Source organism: Cupressus sempervirens, chromosome 9, assembly GCF_028749045.1.
Source record: "Cupressus sempervirens isolate cs-2001-9-10 chromosome 9, ASM2874904v1, whole genome shotgun sequence".
In the NCBI taxonomy this organism is placed as follows: Eukaryota; Viridiplantae; Streptophyta; class Pinopsida; order Cupressales; family Cupressaceae; genus Cupressus; species Cupressus sempervirens.
The window spans coordinates 647,958,824-647,978,151 of NC_143126.1; the positions used below are offsets into that span (position 1 = coordinate 647,958,824).

At 41.0% G+C, this 19,328-nt stretch overlaps 2 protein-coding genes across 3 annotated transcripts in view; both read left to right on the plus strand.

Annotated features, from left to right (window-relative positions):
* LOC149540402 (Gut esterase (DUF1350)) overlaps nucleotides 1-10,189 on the plus strand; it is a 234,355-nt gene extending 224,166 nt beyond the window's left edge. For both annotated transcript variants that reach the window (XM_089801503.1, XM_089801504.1), the window contains exons 9-10: nucleotides 766-936; nucleotides 9,331-10,189. In XM_089801503.1, the coding sequence (XP_089657629.1) occupies nucleotides 766-936; nucleotides 9,331-9,555 (396 nt within the window). In that variant the 3' untranslated portion in view covers nucleotides 9,556-10,189. The remainder of the gene's footprint in view (nucleotides 1-765; nucleotides 937-9,330) is intronic.
* Nucleotides 10,190-17,530: 7,341 nt separating this feature from the next.
* On the plus strand, nucleotides 17,531-18,473 carry LOC149540403 (uncharacterized). The gene is made up of 3 exons (XM_089802683.1): nucleotides 17,531-17,627; nucleotides 17,887-18,152; nucleotides 18,201-18,473. Exons 1-3 carry the CDS (start codon nucleotides 17,531-17,533, stop codon nucleotides 18,471-18,473), a joined length of 636 nt encoding a protein of 211 aa, XP_089658809.1.
* Nucleotides 18,474-19,328: the final 855 nt, after the last annotated feature.

Sequence of the window (19,328 nt, forward strand, 5' to 3'; positions counted from 1 at the left end):
AGAGCTGATCGTCGGTCTAAAGGAGCACACACAATCCGTCAGGTAGCTTGGATAGGATATCAGACTGATGAGATGGCAAAATGTGGCCACTAATTTTTCTGAGGCCCTGTCCATTCATGTGTGGCAGCCTGCAAAAGATCTGGGTCCATCATACTTCAACCCTGGCCGTAAGAATCACGTTAAATGGGGAAGTTGGGCTCCTTACACCACCTTATTCCTTCTGAGGAGCCCAGGAAAGGCTGAAGAAGAAGAAAAAACCAATACTGAGCATTTTTCTTGACAATCATGACCTTTCAGCTACTTTCCTGGTGCTAGGCCAACCTCAATGAACACTTCAGGTATCTCATTTTTTTTCCCCTTGTCCTTTATTGTTATGTTAGCTTTCCAGCATGTATCTAGAATTTTTTGTTTCTTAAGCTACTGTATGAGAAATATTTAGCTTCTTCTTTAGTTAGAAATCATATAATTAGGTCTTAGCCTAGGTTCTCTGTCTTGGCTATGTAGCAAGGCCTTAACTTGATTTTGTAGTGAAACATCTCTTTTAATGTTAACTGTTCATTTACTTTAGTAGAAAATACCTCTTTACATGTTCTGTGAGTTTACTTTTCTACTTAGAAGTTAAACATATAAAGTGCTGCTATCTCCTACTGTTTGAATAAATATTTTTTGAAATTTATCAGTTTGTCAAGCCAAACTAGATAATGATATCAGTACTAGTATCCATGAACATTTTTTTGATTGCTTCTCTGCTGTTAATCTTTGCAGATCAAGTCATATTATGGTGTAAATCGCAATTTGTTGGTGAAATTTAAAGATGACACCATAGATGAAACGCCAGTATTAGCTCAAGTTTTAAGCTTTGAATCTGCAGTGAGTTCTTCTCTTGACATGTCTGTTCGTACTCTTCCTGGAGATCATGGTGTCCCTTTACAGCAGGTACAATAATTTTTGCAGCAATATAGAATCTTTGCAGATACAATCATTGAATTTTATTTACAAATGCAAGTATTTCTAACTGATGAATTCCATTTACTACATTCCACAAAACCCTTCAAAGCCAAACAATGCAGTAACTTCTGATGCATTGTGATAACCTCCTCTTTCACTGCAGAAGCTCAGGAAATTCTGTATTATAGCAAATGCCTAAGTTCAGAAAATATTTGAGAAGATTGCGTAAATAAAACAAGAAAGATGTATTAATGGATCGTGGCCCACAATAAAAAATATGAAAAGATTTGGAAGACCAATCAATTGCATAGTTTTAGATAGAAAAAGTGCCTGCCCAATACAGTGGTGAGTTTATCATTAAATCTTCTCACATTTCTATGTAAATGATCAACATTTGAATTTTTTTCAGCTTTACTGTCCATTTTGAAGTGTCAATGTGCTCAATTGGGGCAAAAGATTGCAAAATGGCACTGGGAGGACAAATTATGGGGCCAAAAGAATTAATAAATGGTGTAGCAAAACTGTCCATTCTACTGTTTAGCAGCAGTTCTCTCCATGCTCTAGCAGCAAATTAGTGATGGACTGCTTCCATAAGAGTATTTACTTGACACATACATATAACCTTCATCCATTGCCTCACTTTTAAGTTTTATATATTTGACTCTACAATGATCTTGTCATGATTCCTCCATCATTTAGCAGAGGCAGATGTAAAGGATACCACAGAAGCATTTCTCCTTGACACTTGTTCGTGATATTGGCAGGCACCAAGGAAGAAAATGATATTAATTTGGCTTAAAGTTCTGACTGAAGGCTATAAATTTCATGATTTCTGTGCCAATTTTTATTGAAAATGCTACAACTTTTACCTATTGCCTCTTAAGCTGCAAAGAATTACTGAAGATAATGAGCGGATAGCTTGTCCGCAATGCTCTATATTTCACATATCTCAAGATTTTATATATCTATACATGGCACAGCTCACTCTATATACAAAATTGCCTGCATGTATCACTGTCTTGAATATGATACTATTCGAGTACTTGTTCATAGTATCTCAGAGCAAGGAGATGAAAATGCTTTAAGAATGACTTCTAGACTGTTGACTACACCTATAAACTTTTGGTTGATGTCTGGGAGGGTTGTCAGAAATCTTGATTTTCTTTTAATGTTTTACAGCAATCTTTAGATTTCTAATTTCTAGAGCATGTATGCTACTGCTGTTTCAGATGCTTAAAATAGAACCATCATGAGGCTCTGTGCACAAATATCTTTTCCCGATTTCAGGTCAAGCACGCGATTGAAGTCAAGGGAATTGTTCTTCCTTGTGGCCTCTTGTTACTATACATGAGCTGGAAGACTATTTGAAAACATTTTCATGTTGAGGATGGTTATAATTTCAGTTATATTTTTATCACTACACTGAAATTGTTTATGATGACAACCTATCTATTTTTCTTGCAAGTTGCAGAGATGATTGGATGCCCTTGTTCACTTTCACAAGCTTTACCAACTAGTGGTTAGCCTTAGTATGTTTACCGCATAGGTTGATTAAGAAATGCACACAGATAATGAACACGAACAGCAACACTCCTTTATTCCCATATGCCAACAGATTACATAACTCGTGATAAAATGATTTACAATGATCCCGGACGGGGTATAAATACTTTCCGCCGAACCTTCCCGAAGGAGTCCGTTGGCTACAAAACATTACCAATCTAACCATCGGCTACAAAATCTGTCCGCTACAAACTGCTTACCAACGTCGTCGGCTACAAAGTACAAAATCACCAACGACAATCAAGTCGGCTGACATTATCCCCCCCAAAAAGAAAAGTCGTCTCCTGACGACTAACAAAATATCTAAGACAAATTAACAACCAAAATACATTAAGTGACTAACTACAACAAGATAGATTTGCTTCTGTCACATCACTTTCACATTCGTTACGTGCCTGCACCAAACTAGTCTCCAACCACGTTGCCTTTATAGCCTCTACTAACACAATACTGTCTCCTTAGTCAAGCTGACTTTGATAGCCACCCATGCTACTTTCTCTGTTTCCAACTCTTGGGTACCCTGAGCCAAGTGTCGTTGAACTGCCTCCAACTGGATGATCAGCTCCTCCCGAGCTCTCTATGCATCTACCACAACAGCCTCACATCCAACACCCATTCCAAGTACCTCTAGCACACAAACACTCCATGCCTACAGCAGCTTCAAGTCTCATCAACTGGTCACACTTCCCACGACTGATATCCGCAACGACTGGGGGTCTAGGGAACACACTATTTTTGTGATTTTCTTTTGATCCCACACTCTTTATGGCAACTGCTGATGCTTCCCCTTCCCTTCAGCATCATCTGTTACTCATTCTAAGCATTCTTGATTTGTCGATGTCTTTTTTTTTTTTTTTTTTTGGTAAGACTCCTTCCTCTACTCGTCCGCTGCCTCCTGTTGCGAATATCAAAGCACAGCAAATCTAGGATGGTGAGCCCACGGGAAAAAGACCCGGCACAAAGGGCGTTTGTAGAAGAGTTATGCCGCGGGGATCAAAGACATCAACATAGACTCAATGATATTCCCCAAGAATTCATGTAATCTTCGTCATAGTCGCATGGAGGTAGGATCAAATCTGGTAGCAGAAACTTGTACTCATCTGGTCGATTAAAGAGTCTAAGCATTTATGAATTGCTTTCAATTAATGGCACTTCATCGCATGAGGTAGCGTTAACAGCATCCTCATCCACAACAAAGAATGACGAATCACAATCACCATGGCAAGCCATGGTATCAAACCCTAATGGAGGCGATCATAACACCGTTCGCCCAATCATAGCCAGCCTTTGCAACCTTCCCTCCTCTTCATCCCTTAGATACAGTACTTCTGTCGACATTCACTCGCTTGCTATTAAGACACGCGGAAAGCAAAATAGAAACAGGAAATTTCAGCAAAATGTTTCTTCAATTTGGCTCGTGAATCATCCAATCCTACACCACTGCATGAAAAGGAGTCCGCGGAACACAGTTGAGGAAGATAATAAAGTCCGCAGGGAGACACCAAATGCCGTGGGAAACAAATGTAATCCGCGGGTGGGAACAATAGCAAAATCCGCCAGTGAGAAAGTACTCCGCGGAAGGTGAGAAGAGGCGGAAGGGTGAAAAGACCCGCGGAAAGGTAAGAATCCTGTGCAGAAAGAGGAGACCCTGCAAAATATGTTTCCGCGGACAATCTACCCGCAGGACATGTGTCCGCGGGACAGTCATTCTCTTCTTTTCTTCTGTCGGGTCCAGGTACTCTTTTGCTTACCTCTGTGTAATCGCCAACACCTCTTCTTCAGCTGTTCCAACAGTGATCAAGTTGACTCCAGATTTTGGACATTTGGCATCTTCATGATCGCCAGGTCCGCACCATCTGCATAATAATTTCGGTGTGTTTGCCGTTGTACAATCCCATGCAAAATGACCCCACAAATTACATGCTCGGCATTGTACGATCAACTGTCCATTCACATCATACTGGATTCGACTTCGACTGCCATTGTTATTGTTATTGTTATTGTTCACATTGTTGTTGTTTTGCCCTCTGCTATTATTCCTGTACCCACCCGAAGTGGCACCATCAATGTTTGCATTTCCATTCCCTCCTGACGTGGAAGCTGCCTGTGTAAGAAGCACCTGTGGAGATCCTCTGGTTTTCATGTTAAAGGGGCATTCCTTTATCAAATGGCCCATGATCTGAAAAATGTCACAGAATTGGTTCTTTGGACAGGATCCTTTAGTATGACCAGCGGTTTTACACTCTGTGCACCACAGCTCACTGCTCTTCATCTCCTTCTGCATATTTTTAAATTCCTTCATCATGCGGATCATATCTTTATGTAGGGTGCAGACCTTCTTGCCACTGCCTTCATCGTCACTGCTATCTTCTTCGGAAGGCTCGTCGTCATTGGAATTAGACGAGCTAGTCTTCTTCTTCTTGTTTGTCTTCTACTCACTTTCAAGGTTCAATGCTCTGTTATAAGCTTCCGTGTATGACGACGGCGGCACAATTTTCATTTTCTTCCGCAACTTCGAGTGTAGGCCTTCCACGAACCATCTTTTCTGAAGTCTATCTGCTAGCTTATTTTCCATTTTATTTATCAAATCTTATAATTTCCTAGCATAGACAAGGACAATTTCATTCTTCCCCTGCTTGGTATTGAAGATCTCGCCAACAATTTCATTATCATCGCGCAACAGTTGAAATTCTGCGAGAAACTTCTTTTTAATGTTATTCCAACTATCTAGCTTCTGCGAAACTGTACTAGTAAACCAGTCAATTGCCACTCCCCGTAGGGTGGCCGAAAATTGCCTCATCCAGTCTTCTTCATCAGTTATGCCATTTGCCCTCCAGATCGTTTCACATGTTTTGCAGTGTCGAATGGGATCGGCCGTACCATTGCCATCGAACTTCGGCAGTTTTTCTTTTGGTCCCACCATCACAAATGGTTTTTGTAAATAGGCGCTGCTCGGTCTTGCAACACTGGCGTTGTTCACTCCCACCCCATGGCTTTGCACTCCCACATCGGCGGTCTACACTCCCGCACCAGCGGACTGCACTGCCACACCGGCGGTCTGCACTCCCACATCGGCAGACTGTTCTCCTACACCAGCATATTGCATTCCCACACCGACGGCCTCAACAGCTGCGAACCTTGGTGAAGAAGGGTCTTCTGAAGTTGTCCCCTGCGGAAGTATATCCCGGACAAAGAGTTCACTCCACACTCTTGCTCCATCGGCACTCTGAGCCGTGCGAGTCGATGCTCTTCCATCTGGATTCTCTTCCTTCGGCGAACACAAATTCAAAAACTCCTCCCGTGCTTCTTCTACCAATTCCACCCACTGCCGAGTTCCTCTAATAAGTCTTTCGTGCTCTGGTTTCCGTCGGCAATCTTCTGGAATCTCCTTCGGCGTTCAGCTTGCTGTGCCAGAATTAAATGTTCTTGTGCAATACGGATTCCATCTTTTCCCTTGGCCTTATTTCGATCCTTGTTAAGCTGATTTGGCATTAATCTTCATTCCTCCCACCTTCCAGGTTCATACGGCAACGGTACCAAATGTTTACCACATAGGCTAATTAAGAAATGCACACAAATAATGAACACGAACAGCAACACTCCTTTATTCCCATATGCCAACAGATCACATAACTCGTGATAAGATGATTTGTAATAATCCCAGACGGGGTATAAATACTTTCCACCGAACCTTTCCGAAGGAGTCCGTCGGCTACAAAACATTACCAATCTACCCATCGGTTACAGAATCTGTCTGCTACAAAATACAAAATCACCGACAACAATCAAGTCGGCTGACATAGTAAAACTAGGGTTGCAACCTTCAATCCCTCTAAAGATGCCCATTTAGATCTTGGTTCTCCTATAGAAGAGAGCTTCTAGAGTTTACAATAGAGGAAACTGAGGAGATAGTGAACTGTGTATCTCTCAATTCGAAGCATTTCTAAAACCCCCTTTGCAAATGCTTCTTGGCTGGTAGACGATTACAATCATTCCAGTCACTAATACAATTTTATATATTTTTTGTCCCATACCACATTATATGTTCCCACCTATCTCTGCACTGTATAATGTAGATGCAAATCTCAGAGCCACATTCCACTAAGCTTGTGACATGCATTATAAAGCCATTTCAATATTTAATAAGTTCAAGCCAGTTGTATATCGACTGGGTGTTTATTCTCTAGAAACCATGGAGATTGCTTTTACAAGGTGAAACATATCTGTTATGTTCTTTGAACCTCTAGCCATTATATATATATATATATGTAAAGATATATATATGTGTGTGTGTGTGTGTGTGTATATATATATATATATATGTATGTATATATATATCTATTAGAATGCGAGAATATCACAATACAGGTCCTTTGTACGACTATGAGCATTAAAATTGTACTGCTGAATCCCCCACTTGCACAGCATTCTACAATCACAGGTAATTCTATCGAGGGCCATCAGATATTTATAATTGAAAAATGTGCACTTTCTTTCCAAATTTGCTGGTCAGTCTAGCTAGCGACTAACTGGCTCAATTAATTGTGACCAAGTAATACCTAAAACTTGCTACAAATAGTAGGAAAACTTAGATTTTTATGAAACTTGCTCATTTATTTTAATGCCCTTATGACTGGTTTTTTGTGTGCCCTTGCTAAAATGAAAAACACGACTATGAATTTTGGATTCCCTTTCTCTAGTTCAACAAAATGCAAAACATGTTTGATTGATTGGGGCTGAAAAATGTGCTCTCATTTTGGTGATGATCAGGATTGATGAAATTTTTTGTTTTAAATAAATAGACAAATTGAGAACTGCAAAATATGCACACAACACAAGAATTTAACGCATTTCACCAATTTGGCTTCGTCCAATGGAAAGCAAGGAATCAAATTTAATTACTCATTGCAGCTTAATTGCACGAGGCTTTTTCCCTTGTATATATAGAAGTGCCTTCAAAAGAAGACAAAGGAGAAACATGGGAAGATGACATGAACAGTCGAGTAAATGAAGTGTCAGACTTAAGATCTAACAGTTTCCCACTTAAAGTCTGATTCATGCTGCAATTTCACATCTAAACAACCTCTTGTTTTTAGTCTTCTTTCCATGGCCTTTGTCTCAAACACAATCGCTAAATCTCATGGTAATAAATAGGCCACAAATTAATTGCCATAGTTGGAATAAACTAGTTGCTAATCACATCAAACTAATCATTAGAAAATTCATTATAACTCTTCTAAATTATATGAGCTCATTGGAATCATCTATTGACTTAATAGTAAGTCCCTCATAATAGAGTCAAAACTCACAATTGGTCAATGGAGAGCCAAACAACTCCACAACAAGGTCCTCTGATCACCAGTATCAGCCTACAAGGACCCAATGATAAGCTAAATCCATTATCTTTGATGCAACTCAAAAATGAGGGCATTACTTTCTCTCTCCGTATCCTTCCATATCTCTGTCCTCTATATTATTATCCTCTTCTTGCATTTCCATCTCCATACTTGTCCCTATCTTCTTCTCTCTCTCTACGCGTCTCTCTCACTATTCCCCCTATCTCTCTATTTCTCTCTCACTATTAACCCCTATCTTTCTCTTTTTCTATACCTCTCCACCCTTTGTTCCTCTCATCCTATTGCAAACATAACATGAGCCTATTGGTGATGTAATTGGTTACCTTCATGATCCAAATGTTTTGTTTCAGTTATGATTAGACCCTTGTTAATTGGATACATAGTTGATTTGAAGCTATCACTTCTATATTGAAACTTTTGTTGCACAAACAACAAAACATTTGAAACTTTTGAAACTTTTGAAACTTCTATATTTTCTAAATTGCGAACCAATTAACTTCATGTACTAAACAAATTTATGCAAAAAGCAGACCAATTTTTTCCTAATTTACCTTCCACACCTCTTTGGCATACCCATTGCACACCAAGTTGCAATTGCTTGTTTGTATTATTTATTTTTGATAATTCTTTCTACATGTTCCCTATAGGATTTTTTCTTTTTAAACGTTTTAATAAAGATCAAAAATTATGTATATTAACTTTTATGGTAGTTATAATGGTTGGATACCTTTTTTTTTCTGTTGTGCCTTGAGATTTTATGGGTTAAGTCGAATGGTAATAATATAGCCAGGGACAAAGTTATTTTTGTATTTATATGTATCGAATTTTAATTTTTATCTAAATCTGAAGAAAACAATATGAGCTTTTGATGATTTAAATTTTTTGCGTATACTGAATTATTGCCTAGTCAAAGTTTTTCACCTATGATCAAAACTACATAACCTCAGCATCTTCTCAACAAGACCTTTGCTCTTAGCCTTACTTTTCTAGTCAAAATTTGACAATTTCTCATACTCATTTTATAAGAATGCACAAATGACACGAATGAATAAAGTGGTCACCATTTGTGTAGAGTAAGTTTGTGGAATACCACGTTCTGTCACACACTGGTATGCTTACAGGAAAGTTCACAATCTATCTTGCATAATCATAAAAATTGTTAAAGGTGAGCTATGTAGGGGACCCTGTGTAAATCAAAATATGTAGATTCTAGAAAACATTGTGCTTGATCTGTTCGTATGAGACATATGTTGAATATTTTGTTTAGATATGCTTGCAGTGAAGTTCACAATCTATGTTGCATAATCATTAAAATTGATAAAGGTGAGTTACGTAGGGACCCTTGTGTAAATTAAAATATCTAGATTCTAAAAAACATTACACCAGATGCTTGTATGAGACATATGTTGGGTGTTCTGTTTATATATTTGTAATGACAATTGGGTTTAATTTGTGATAACAGGTTCTCCCTGAAGTTCCTCCACCTATGGCTGATGCAGTAACAAGGGGTGGAGAAATTCTTACAAATTTAACAGCAGGAACACCTTGGGAAACGGTGGCAAAAGAAGTGAATACATCTTTAGGTGCAGACACTGGCCTTCGCCAACAAATCATGCAAGACATAGACCAGTTAGTAGATGAAATTGCAACTTGGATAATATCTAGTTCTCTTAAACGTTTACCATGAAATCACAAATATGAGTCCACCATGAAGTGATGATGGCTCTTCTCTCCCATTCCTGATTACCTCTATATCAGTAATGGTTATACAAAATGAAGGATGGCAATACACTACTTGAACTTCACATTAGCTTGGAAAAAATTGTGTTGCCAAACAAGTGCTGCTTTGGTCACTGGAAACTATATCAAAATGTAAGCATGTTCCAGACTAATCTATAAATACCATGTAGGGGTTATATATAGGGAATACTGCTTGATTCATTTATACCATTGTATCTATTATATGCTCCATAGATGTTAAGTTCCATTGCGACTACAATTGTAAATAACTGGCTTAGAATATATCTTCCAACCTAGAGGAATTCACAAGATTTTTTTATTGTAAGTGTAGAAACGATAGCCACTGGAGAGCTTAGTGCTTGCCTAAAACTGAATGGCTGACTTACCAGATCTAATTGTTAGTTTATAGTTACACATTCACTAACCAAACATTGCTATTTTGTTCTTATCTTCCCACAAAAGCTGCAAGACAGCTTAGTCCCTGCCTTAAACAGTGCGGCTGACTTGTAGGAGCTAATAAACTGTTTTCAATGTTGCACATCGATGAAAAGAGCATTGCTACTTTGTTATTATCTTCGAAATCTTGTCAGCGGAAAAGATTGTCGGATGACTAGCTTATTGGTTCAGGCAAAGTTTGGGCCAAACATAAATGAGAATGTTTAAACCAATTGCACACAAGTTGTATGTTTTATTACTGCCTTGAAGAGTAAAAATAAACACCTCTGAATTGAACCTGAATTGACTAAATAATTTGTAACTTCTCTATCTGTAATTTGTAACATTTGTGGTAGTTTTATGCATTGACAGAAATTGGTTCTTAGATTGATTGAGTTTTACATCATTTGTGGGGTGGAACATTCCTTTTTAGCTGATCTAACTGTGAACAGTATATCCTAAAAATTAAAAGTCATGTTTATTTATGGACCTTAGAAAGAGTCAATTCAAGTTTCATTTAGTACAAACTCTTATGATAGAGTGAATGACATCAAACAACCAGCAATATGGATTTACAGTTGCTGTAAAACTCTCTCTAAACAATTTGTTCAGGGGCATTTCTTATATTCACATTTTTATCTTGTACAATGGCATCATAGCCTACTGCATGGCAAAACCTCTAGATAGAAAGGAGGAAGACCAATGTTCATAGTTGAATTCTACAAAATAATTGACAATAGTTTATGCATTGTAACACAAATGCCAATATCACAAGAAGATATGTGTTGCAATTATAAAGGCAACTGACAGACATATTCTCAATAGTCAATACATGGTTCATTCATTGTAGGCCAGGAAGCAACATTGCATGTAAAAGAAAAATTAAAATGCACAATCAGATCAGTGATAGAAACCTAATAAATTCACTGTGAATTTCAACATCAAATACCTGTGCCTGTCCCGCCTTCCTCCCTTACAAAAACAGATTCAACATCCATAAGCCCTCATGGACATGACCCTTGGAAGCACAAAGTTTAGAAGGCTCTGGATTGAAATCCTTGCAATATGCTGTTGAATAATTGAAACAGCATCCCTGAACAAGAACTAGTAGAACCACATAATTACTTATTCCAGAAATTAAAAACACTTTATTTAGAAAATAAGGAACTTATAAAGTATTAAAGATCCGCTGCCCATCGTTTGGGATGGTGTATCTTCCACAATGAATGTCTTCTGTGGTCTTTCTGAATATGCCTGGCATTAAAGGAATAGTTTAAAGTGTTTTATCAAAAATACTTTACAATTATAATATCATACATTAGTTTATTTGTTTGAATTCAACTCAGCAGAGATTGACTGCAAGCAGCTTGGACGTGAGAGCCAGTGCCAGCTGTGGTTTTATGGGGGAGCAATGATGAGAAGCACAATGCTGTCATACAGTTCTCGACATCTCAGTAGTTTCCTGCCTATATTAACCAGGCTAACTAGAGCTGATACTGAATCATGGCAGGGAGAAGCACTACTGTTAGCCATCTCTTCTTGTGTACTGACCAGATCATTAGAATGATCACCCTAATTATCACATTCAAATGAATTTACAAATTGAAATTAGGAGAGCCAAAATGCAGTTGATGGGCACTGGGATAAATCAATCTTTGCGACAATGAAAAGCTCTCATTGGTTATTGCCACTGCAGACATAAAGAAGCAAACATGCAACTCATAATAATTATGGGTTTATAACCATAAAACAACATGAACGAATGGCAATGTATCCACTTATTATGTATTTTTTTAAGTGCAGTAGAAGCTTCAGGTAGTTACGTTTATTAATGTCCATATGCTGAAATGTGACTGGTTTTCATCAATGATCAGCAGACTCAGCACAGCATTGCCAATCACCAATATATCAGGACTTAGTTTGCACATACAAGGAGGGATTGAGTGGTATGAAGAAGAATCTTGGAATTTGGAACAGGAATTGACAACAATGTTATCAATACAGCAGATAACTGACCGTGACATACATGAGGACATGCATAAGCCACCCACTAATATCATTCTGGTACGGCTCTATTTTTTACGTCCAAGCCTTTTCACAAGAATCCAGTTGTCCATGAATATCTGATCATCTATTTATTCAAAAAAATTGCACATAATTGAGATTAGATATTCCTCCTCAATTTCATCACTGGATAAGACATATCCTTTTGAGAAAGTTGATATCCATAGACTGATGAATGAAATTATATACTCTATATCTCATGCATGTAAAAAGGTAGGATGTTTTGTTACTTTAAATATTATATGGCAAGCATCACCAAACATTCTAAAGTCAATATTCACAGCATTGTAAAGCATCCAAAGCATATATCCATCTTACAAATGCTGACAACATGAAGATGTGCATTATTAGACAGATAAGTATATAATTGGACAATATGTTGTCAGCCGGCTGATTGTCGTTGGTATTTTTGTAGCCGACGGAGTGATTGTCATTGGTGTTTTTGTAGCCGATGGGTAAATAGTTTGTAACGGACATAATATTTGGGGTTGACGGACTCCTTCGGGAAGGTTCAGCGGATAGTATTTATATCCCATCTGGGATCATTGTAAATGATCTATCATTCATCTTATCTTATCAAGCATAATGTAATTTTTTGGCATATGCGAATAATAATCTAAAGAATTCTGCTGTTCGTGTTCTATGGTCTATATGCGTTCATTTATTTTACCCGTATGGTAAACATTTGGCGCTGTTGCCTTATGAACTTGGAAGGTGGGAGGAATGAAGATTAATGCCAAATCAACTTAACAAGGATAGAAATAAGGCGAAGGGAAAAGATGGAATCCGTACTGCACAAGAACATTTAATTCTGGCACAGCAGGCAGACCGCTGAAGGAGATTCCAGAAGATTGCCGACGGAAATAGGAGTGTGGAGGCATTGTTGGAGGAGACTCGACAACGGGTGGAATTGGTGGAAGAAGCACGGGAGGAGTTTTTGAATTTGTGTTCGCCGAGGGAAGAGAATCCAAACGGAAGAGCATGGACTCGCACGGCTCAGAGTGCCGACAAAGCAAGAGCGTGGAGTGAACTCTTCGTCCAGGATATACTTCCGCAGGGGACAACTTCAGAACACCCTTCTTCACCAAGGTTCGCAGCTGTTGAGTCTGATGGTGTGGGAAAACAGTCCACCGGTGTAGAACAGTTCGTCAGTGTGAGAGACCAGTCCGCCGGTGTCGGAGTGCAGTCCGCCGGTGTCGGAGACCAATTCGCCGGTGTGGGAGGGAAGAGCGCTAGTGTTGCAAGACCGAGCAATGCCTGTTTACAGAAACCAATCATGATGGCAGGACCAAAAGAGAAATTGCCGAAGTTTGATGGCAATGGTACAGGTGATCCCATCCGACACTACAAAACATGTGAAACGATCTAGAGGGAAAATGGCATAACTGATGAAGATGACTGGATAAGACAATTTCCGGCAACCCTATGGGGCGTGGCAATTGATTGGTTTACTAGTACAGATCCACAGAAGCTAGACAGTTGGAATAACATCAAAAAGGAGTTTCTGGCTGAATTTCAACTGTTGCGTGATGATAATGAAATTATCGCAGAAATTTTCAATAGCAAGCAGGGGAAGAACGAAACTGTCCGTGTTTACACCAGGAAATTGAAAGATTTAATAAACAAAATGGAAAATAAGTCGGCGGACGGACTTCAGAAAAGGTGGTTCGTGGAAGACCTACGCCCTAACCTGCAGAAGAAAATGAAAATTGTGTTGTCGTCGTCATACACGGAAGCCTATAACAGAGCATTGAATCTCGAAAGTGAGCACAAGACAAAGAAGAAGACTAGTTCCTCTGATTCTGATGACGATGAGCCTTTCGACAAAGATAGCAGCGACAATGAAGGCAGTAGCAAGAAGGTCCACGCCCTGCAGAAGGACATGATCCACATGATGGAGTTTAAAAACATGCAGAAGGAACCAAAAAGCAGTGAGTTGTGGTGCACAGAGTGTAAGACCGACGGTCATACTAAAGGATCCTGTCCAAAGAATCAATTCTGCGACATTTGTCAAATCATGGGCCATTCGACAAAGGAGTGCCCCTTTAACATGAAGACAAGAGGATCTCTGCAGGTTCTTCTTACGCAGGAGGCTTCCCCGTCGGGTAGTAGCGGAAACACGAATACTGCCGGTGCTACATCTAGAGGATACAGGAATAATCGGTGTGGATAGAACAACAACAACAATAACAATAACAATACGAGCAGAAGCCGGATCCAGTATTATGCAAATGGACGGCCGATTGTTCAGTGCCGCATATGTAACTTGTGGGGGCATTTTGCGCGGGAGTGTCCAACGGCGAATACACCTCGACTATTGTGCCGATGGTGTGGACCTAGCAATCACGACGACTCAAAGTGTCCAAAATCCAGAGTGAACTTGATCATTGTCGGGACGGATGAGAAAGAAGTTTTGGCAATTACGTGGAAACAAGCAAAAGAATACCCGGACCCCGCCGAAGAAGAGGAAATTTGCGCAAGCATGGGTGGAGGTTGAAAAAGTATCCCAAGCGGCAACACCTCAGGACACCGTCGACACTTCAGCGAGGAATTCTGCGGAACAAAACATAGTACGGCAAATTTTGCAGATGGAGGTACCAATAAAGATAAATGATTTGCTTCTCACCCTGCCTCACCTTCGATCTGCTCTCAAATATTACGCCAGTTTCCAAGTCACTGGGAGAACCAAGTCAAGGGAAGGAAAAATCACTAGGAGAATCGAGTCGAGGAAAGGAAAAGGAGATTGCTGAAGGTGGAGAAGATCAGATGTTGCTGGCGCTGACATCCGGACAACACCCTGCAGTCGTCGAGATGGGGATCCTCGGACATGTTCTCACAGACACAATAGTTGACAGAGGGTCCGACGTAAATGTATTGCCGGAAGAAACCTGGAGGAAGCTTGGACAGCCGACATTGTGGCCTCCGAGATTTCAGCTGCTGACAGCCGATCAACATGGCATTAAACCCCTGGGTATTCTCATGGCACAGCCGGTAACCATTGGCACTCAATCGTTCCTGATGAATTTCGTAGTCATTCCATTAAAGAGAAAAGGATACGATGCCATCCTGGGCCGCGAGTGGCTTATCGAAGCAAGAGCTCGACACGACTGGAAGAAGAACACCTTATCACTGGAAAGTAAAGGCCGCTGACTTGTCATTGATCTATATACCCAAATGGTAGGGGAAGAGGCCCTGTCATCAGATTCTGAGGAAAAGGAGGATGAAGGCAAACAACGGATGGAACCAGATCAGGAGGGAATCCTGAGATTGGACGGGGGATCAACGGATGACTTGGATTCGGTCAACGGTCTCTACCACTAGCAAATGGAGGACTATGAATTATTCCACAGCTGCAATGTTCTGTCGATTGAGGAAGGTCTGAAAGCAAACGAATATCCGAAGGAATTTACGGAAGTAAAAGAGGGGGAGGCACCGGTGGATGTTACACCCGCCCATGCATTCGGTGAAGGGGAGACAATCAAGTATAATGAAGCTACGCTGCAAACAATGAATTTCAGGGACAAGGTAGAGCCGAAGAACATACTAGTCAGAGATAACTGGGATCCAGTACTCAAAGCCGCAGCATTCAAGATATTTCTAGAATACAAGGATGTGTTTGCATGGACGTACAAGGACCTCAAGGGAGTACCGCCGGAATTATGTGTACACCGCATCCCGCTGATGGAAGGAGTCGTACTTGTACGGAAGCGACCCTACACGATGAACAAGAACTATGTGGCACGGGTTACGGAGGAAATGAACCAGATGCTGGAAGCTGGCATTATATTCAAGGTGCAGACCATCGAATGGGTGTCGCCAATAGTCATCTCATTGAAAAAGTATACTACTCAGATCTAGATATGCGTCGATTTCAGATGCGTGAATGCAGTTACGATCAAGGATCCTTTTTCGATTCCATTCACAGACAGCATTCTAGAGGAGGTTGCGGGACATGAAATTTACTCCTTTATGGACAGGTTCTCCGGATACAATCAGATCTCTATAGCCGAGGAGGATAAGTTGAAGACAACATTTTTCGTCGAAGATGGGGTCTACGCGTACAACCGGATGCCATTCGGGTTATGTAACGTGCCGGCCACATTCCAGCGGATTATACTGCATATCTTCGACAGGATGTCCGTGGGAAACTTCAAAGCCTTCCTGGACGATTGGTCAATATTTAGCACAGAGGACAGACACCTAGCAGCACTTGGTGAATGCATGGAGAGATGTCACAGAGTGCGGCTAGCGTTGAATCCCAAGAAGTGCAGATTCATGGTTTCGCACGGAAGACTACTCGGACACATTGTCTGTAAGGAAGGGTTAAAGACGGACCCCGATAAGGTGAGAGTCATTCTTGAAATACAGCCATCTACTAATGTGACGGAGGTAAAGTCTTTTCTCAGGAATATAGGTTATTATAGGAGATCTATTAAAAATTTTGCCAAGGTGTCCCACCCGTTAGATAGGTTAACCTGCAAGGAAGAATCATTTAGATGGGATAAAGAGCAGGACGAGGCATTTGAAGGGCTAAAGGTACGACTAGCTACGGCACCCATCTTGGCATATCCGGACTAGAATAAAGGGTTTCATGTTCATGTGGATGCCTTCAACTATGCAATCGGAGCGACCCTAACACAAACAGGTAACCACGGACTGGATCACCCGATATACTTTGCCAGCTGGCTGTTATCTAAGGCCGAGCAGAACTAGAGTACAACTGAAAGAGAAGCGTTGGGAATGGTCTAAGCTGTGCAAAAATTTCATCATTATTTGCTTGCTACACCATTTGTGTTCTATGTTGATCACCAGGCCCTGTTGTACATGATTAATAAACCTGTCATCCAGGGGAGGATCAGTAGATGGCTACTCCTGTTGCAAGAATTTACTTTCAAAATCATTGTCCGACCAAGAAAGAAACATGTTAGCGCCGACCACCTGTCGCAGATCAAAACAGGGGAACCAGCAGAGGGTGTGAATGATGACTTTCTTGACGTGCAGCTGTTTCAGATTGGGGTACTGCTGGAATGGTACAGGAGTATCGGCGAGTACCTGTCAACAGGACAATTTCCCATTGGGATGCCACCAAGTGAAAGGCGCAAGTTGATAATCAGGAGCTGTACCTTTCAATTGATCAACGAATTATTGTATAAAATGGAGCCGGATCATATTCTTCGACAGTGTGTGTTAGAAGAAAAGGTACCGCAGGTGTTAAAAGAAGCACATGAGGGTCCTGTGGGAGGACACATGGGGTTCGACACCACTACATGGAAGATATTGCTCGCAAATCTCTAGTGGCCAACGGTGTACAACGACGCCCGGGAATGGGTCGTCGGATGTGACACTTGCCAACGGGCCAGGAAGCCGCTGAAGAGAGATTTCATGCCACTTAACCCCTCCCATGCGTAGGAACTTTTTGAGCGATGGGGATTAGATTTCATTGGACCACTGAGGGTGAGCAAGACTCGACGGTGCCGGTACATCATCGTTGCAACGGAGTACTTGACCAAGTGGGCGGAGGCACGTGCGTTACCAGATAACTCAGCCGTCAGCACTGCGAAATTTATTTATGAACAAATCATTACCAGGTATGGAATCCTGTTGCAATTAACAAGTGATAGGGGAGGACATTTTGTGAATCATGTTATTCGACTGCTCACCACCCAGTTCAAGATTTATCATTCACTATCAAGTTCGTACTATCCAAGAGCAAATGGATAAGCAAAGGCTACTAATAAAATCTTGGTATCCATCATCTACAAATCCTGCACGGTTGAAGGTGCTGACTGGGAGGAAAACTTACCCGCCGCCCTATGGGCTTACCACACAGCGTACAAAGTGATGACAGGGCACACACCATTCCAGTTAATGTTTGGACAAGAAGCAGTAGTCCCAGCAGAATTCATGATCTCGAGTCTGCGAGTAGCATTGGAAAACAAGCTAGATGACGACGGAAGCTTACAAGAGCGGTTAAACAATCTGAATAAGCTAGAGAAGCGATTGCTGGCACAGTGGGCGACAGAAGTGGCACAGAACAGACGCAAGGTCTGGCATGATAAGCATCTGAAATATAGCAGATTCCAGCCGTGACAGTTCGTATTGAAATACGACGGTCGCAATGAAATAAAACCAGGGAAGTTCAAGGTACGATGGGTCAGACCATACCAAATCCGAGAAGTTGGCGACAATGGAGCAATCAAACTATCGACCTTGGACGGACAGGAGGTGCCTCAAGTGGGTAATGGATCCAAATTGAAAATATACCGAGTTAGAAAGGTGTTGTCGTCGCGGTCCCTGTTGCCCAAGTCTTGCAAGAGTCCTCCGTCGTCGTCATTAAACGACCGCAATGCATCGATGCAAAATTAAGGTACCTTTGTATTATGGAAAAAAAAACAAAACAAAACAAAAAAAAAAAAAAAAATTTGAAAAAAAAAGAAAAAAAAAGAGGCCGCGAGAGAATGCCCCACAGGCACATCTCCGCGGGGAGATGGTTCTGCGGGAAATGGCCCGCGGGCACATCTCCACGGGAGATTGGCCGCGGCCAACTCGTGTCCGCGGGGCTGCTAAAAAACAAAAATCGCGCCATTTTTTTTCCATTATATCTGACGACGTTGCGAACCCTGCTACCCCATTCTTCTTGCAATCACCATGCCACCATTTGCAAAGAGTTCTGGATCCATTCGAGGTCCGGTGGAAAGAGTTTTAGCAGGTGAGATCTTCTCATTCACTTGCGACGCACAATCCAAGTGCTAAACGCAAGACTGCCTTAGATACTGGTGTTTAGGCGTAGTCCAATATGAATTATGCGGGTATAACCATTATTCCGGCGGTGTTCTCTTCCCGCGAGTAAACTTGAAGACTTCACTCGGACAGAACAGAGAAACCACTGGTAATTGGCAGACAGTATAGTTGAAGCCACTTGGAATGGAGGCGCATGTCATGTAGGCGGACTTGCACTTGGGCGGATCGACTGGCGAGGCCTGTTTCAAACGATGGCATCGGTAGACTTGCTTCCTCGAACCGAGGTCAAAGACAGAAAGATGGGGCCAGGAGATTTTATTTGGAGAATCTGCGGGGTTTACTTCCAGAGTTGCGAATAGAGGGTATTAATACGCAACTTCGATTATTTACGGATTCGCTTGCAAAAGGACCTATGGAATCATCACCAATTAGGCAATAGAGCAAGTGCACCAGCGAATCAAAACAAAAAGGAGTTCAAGG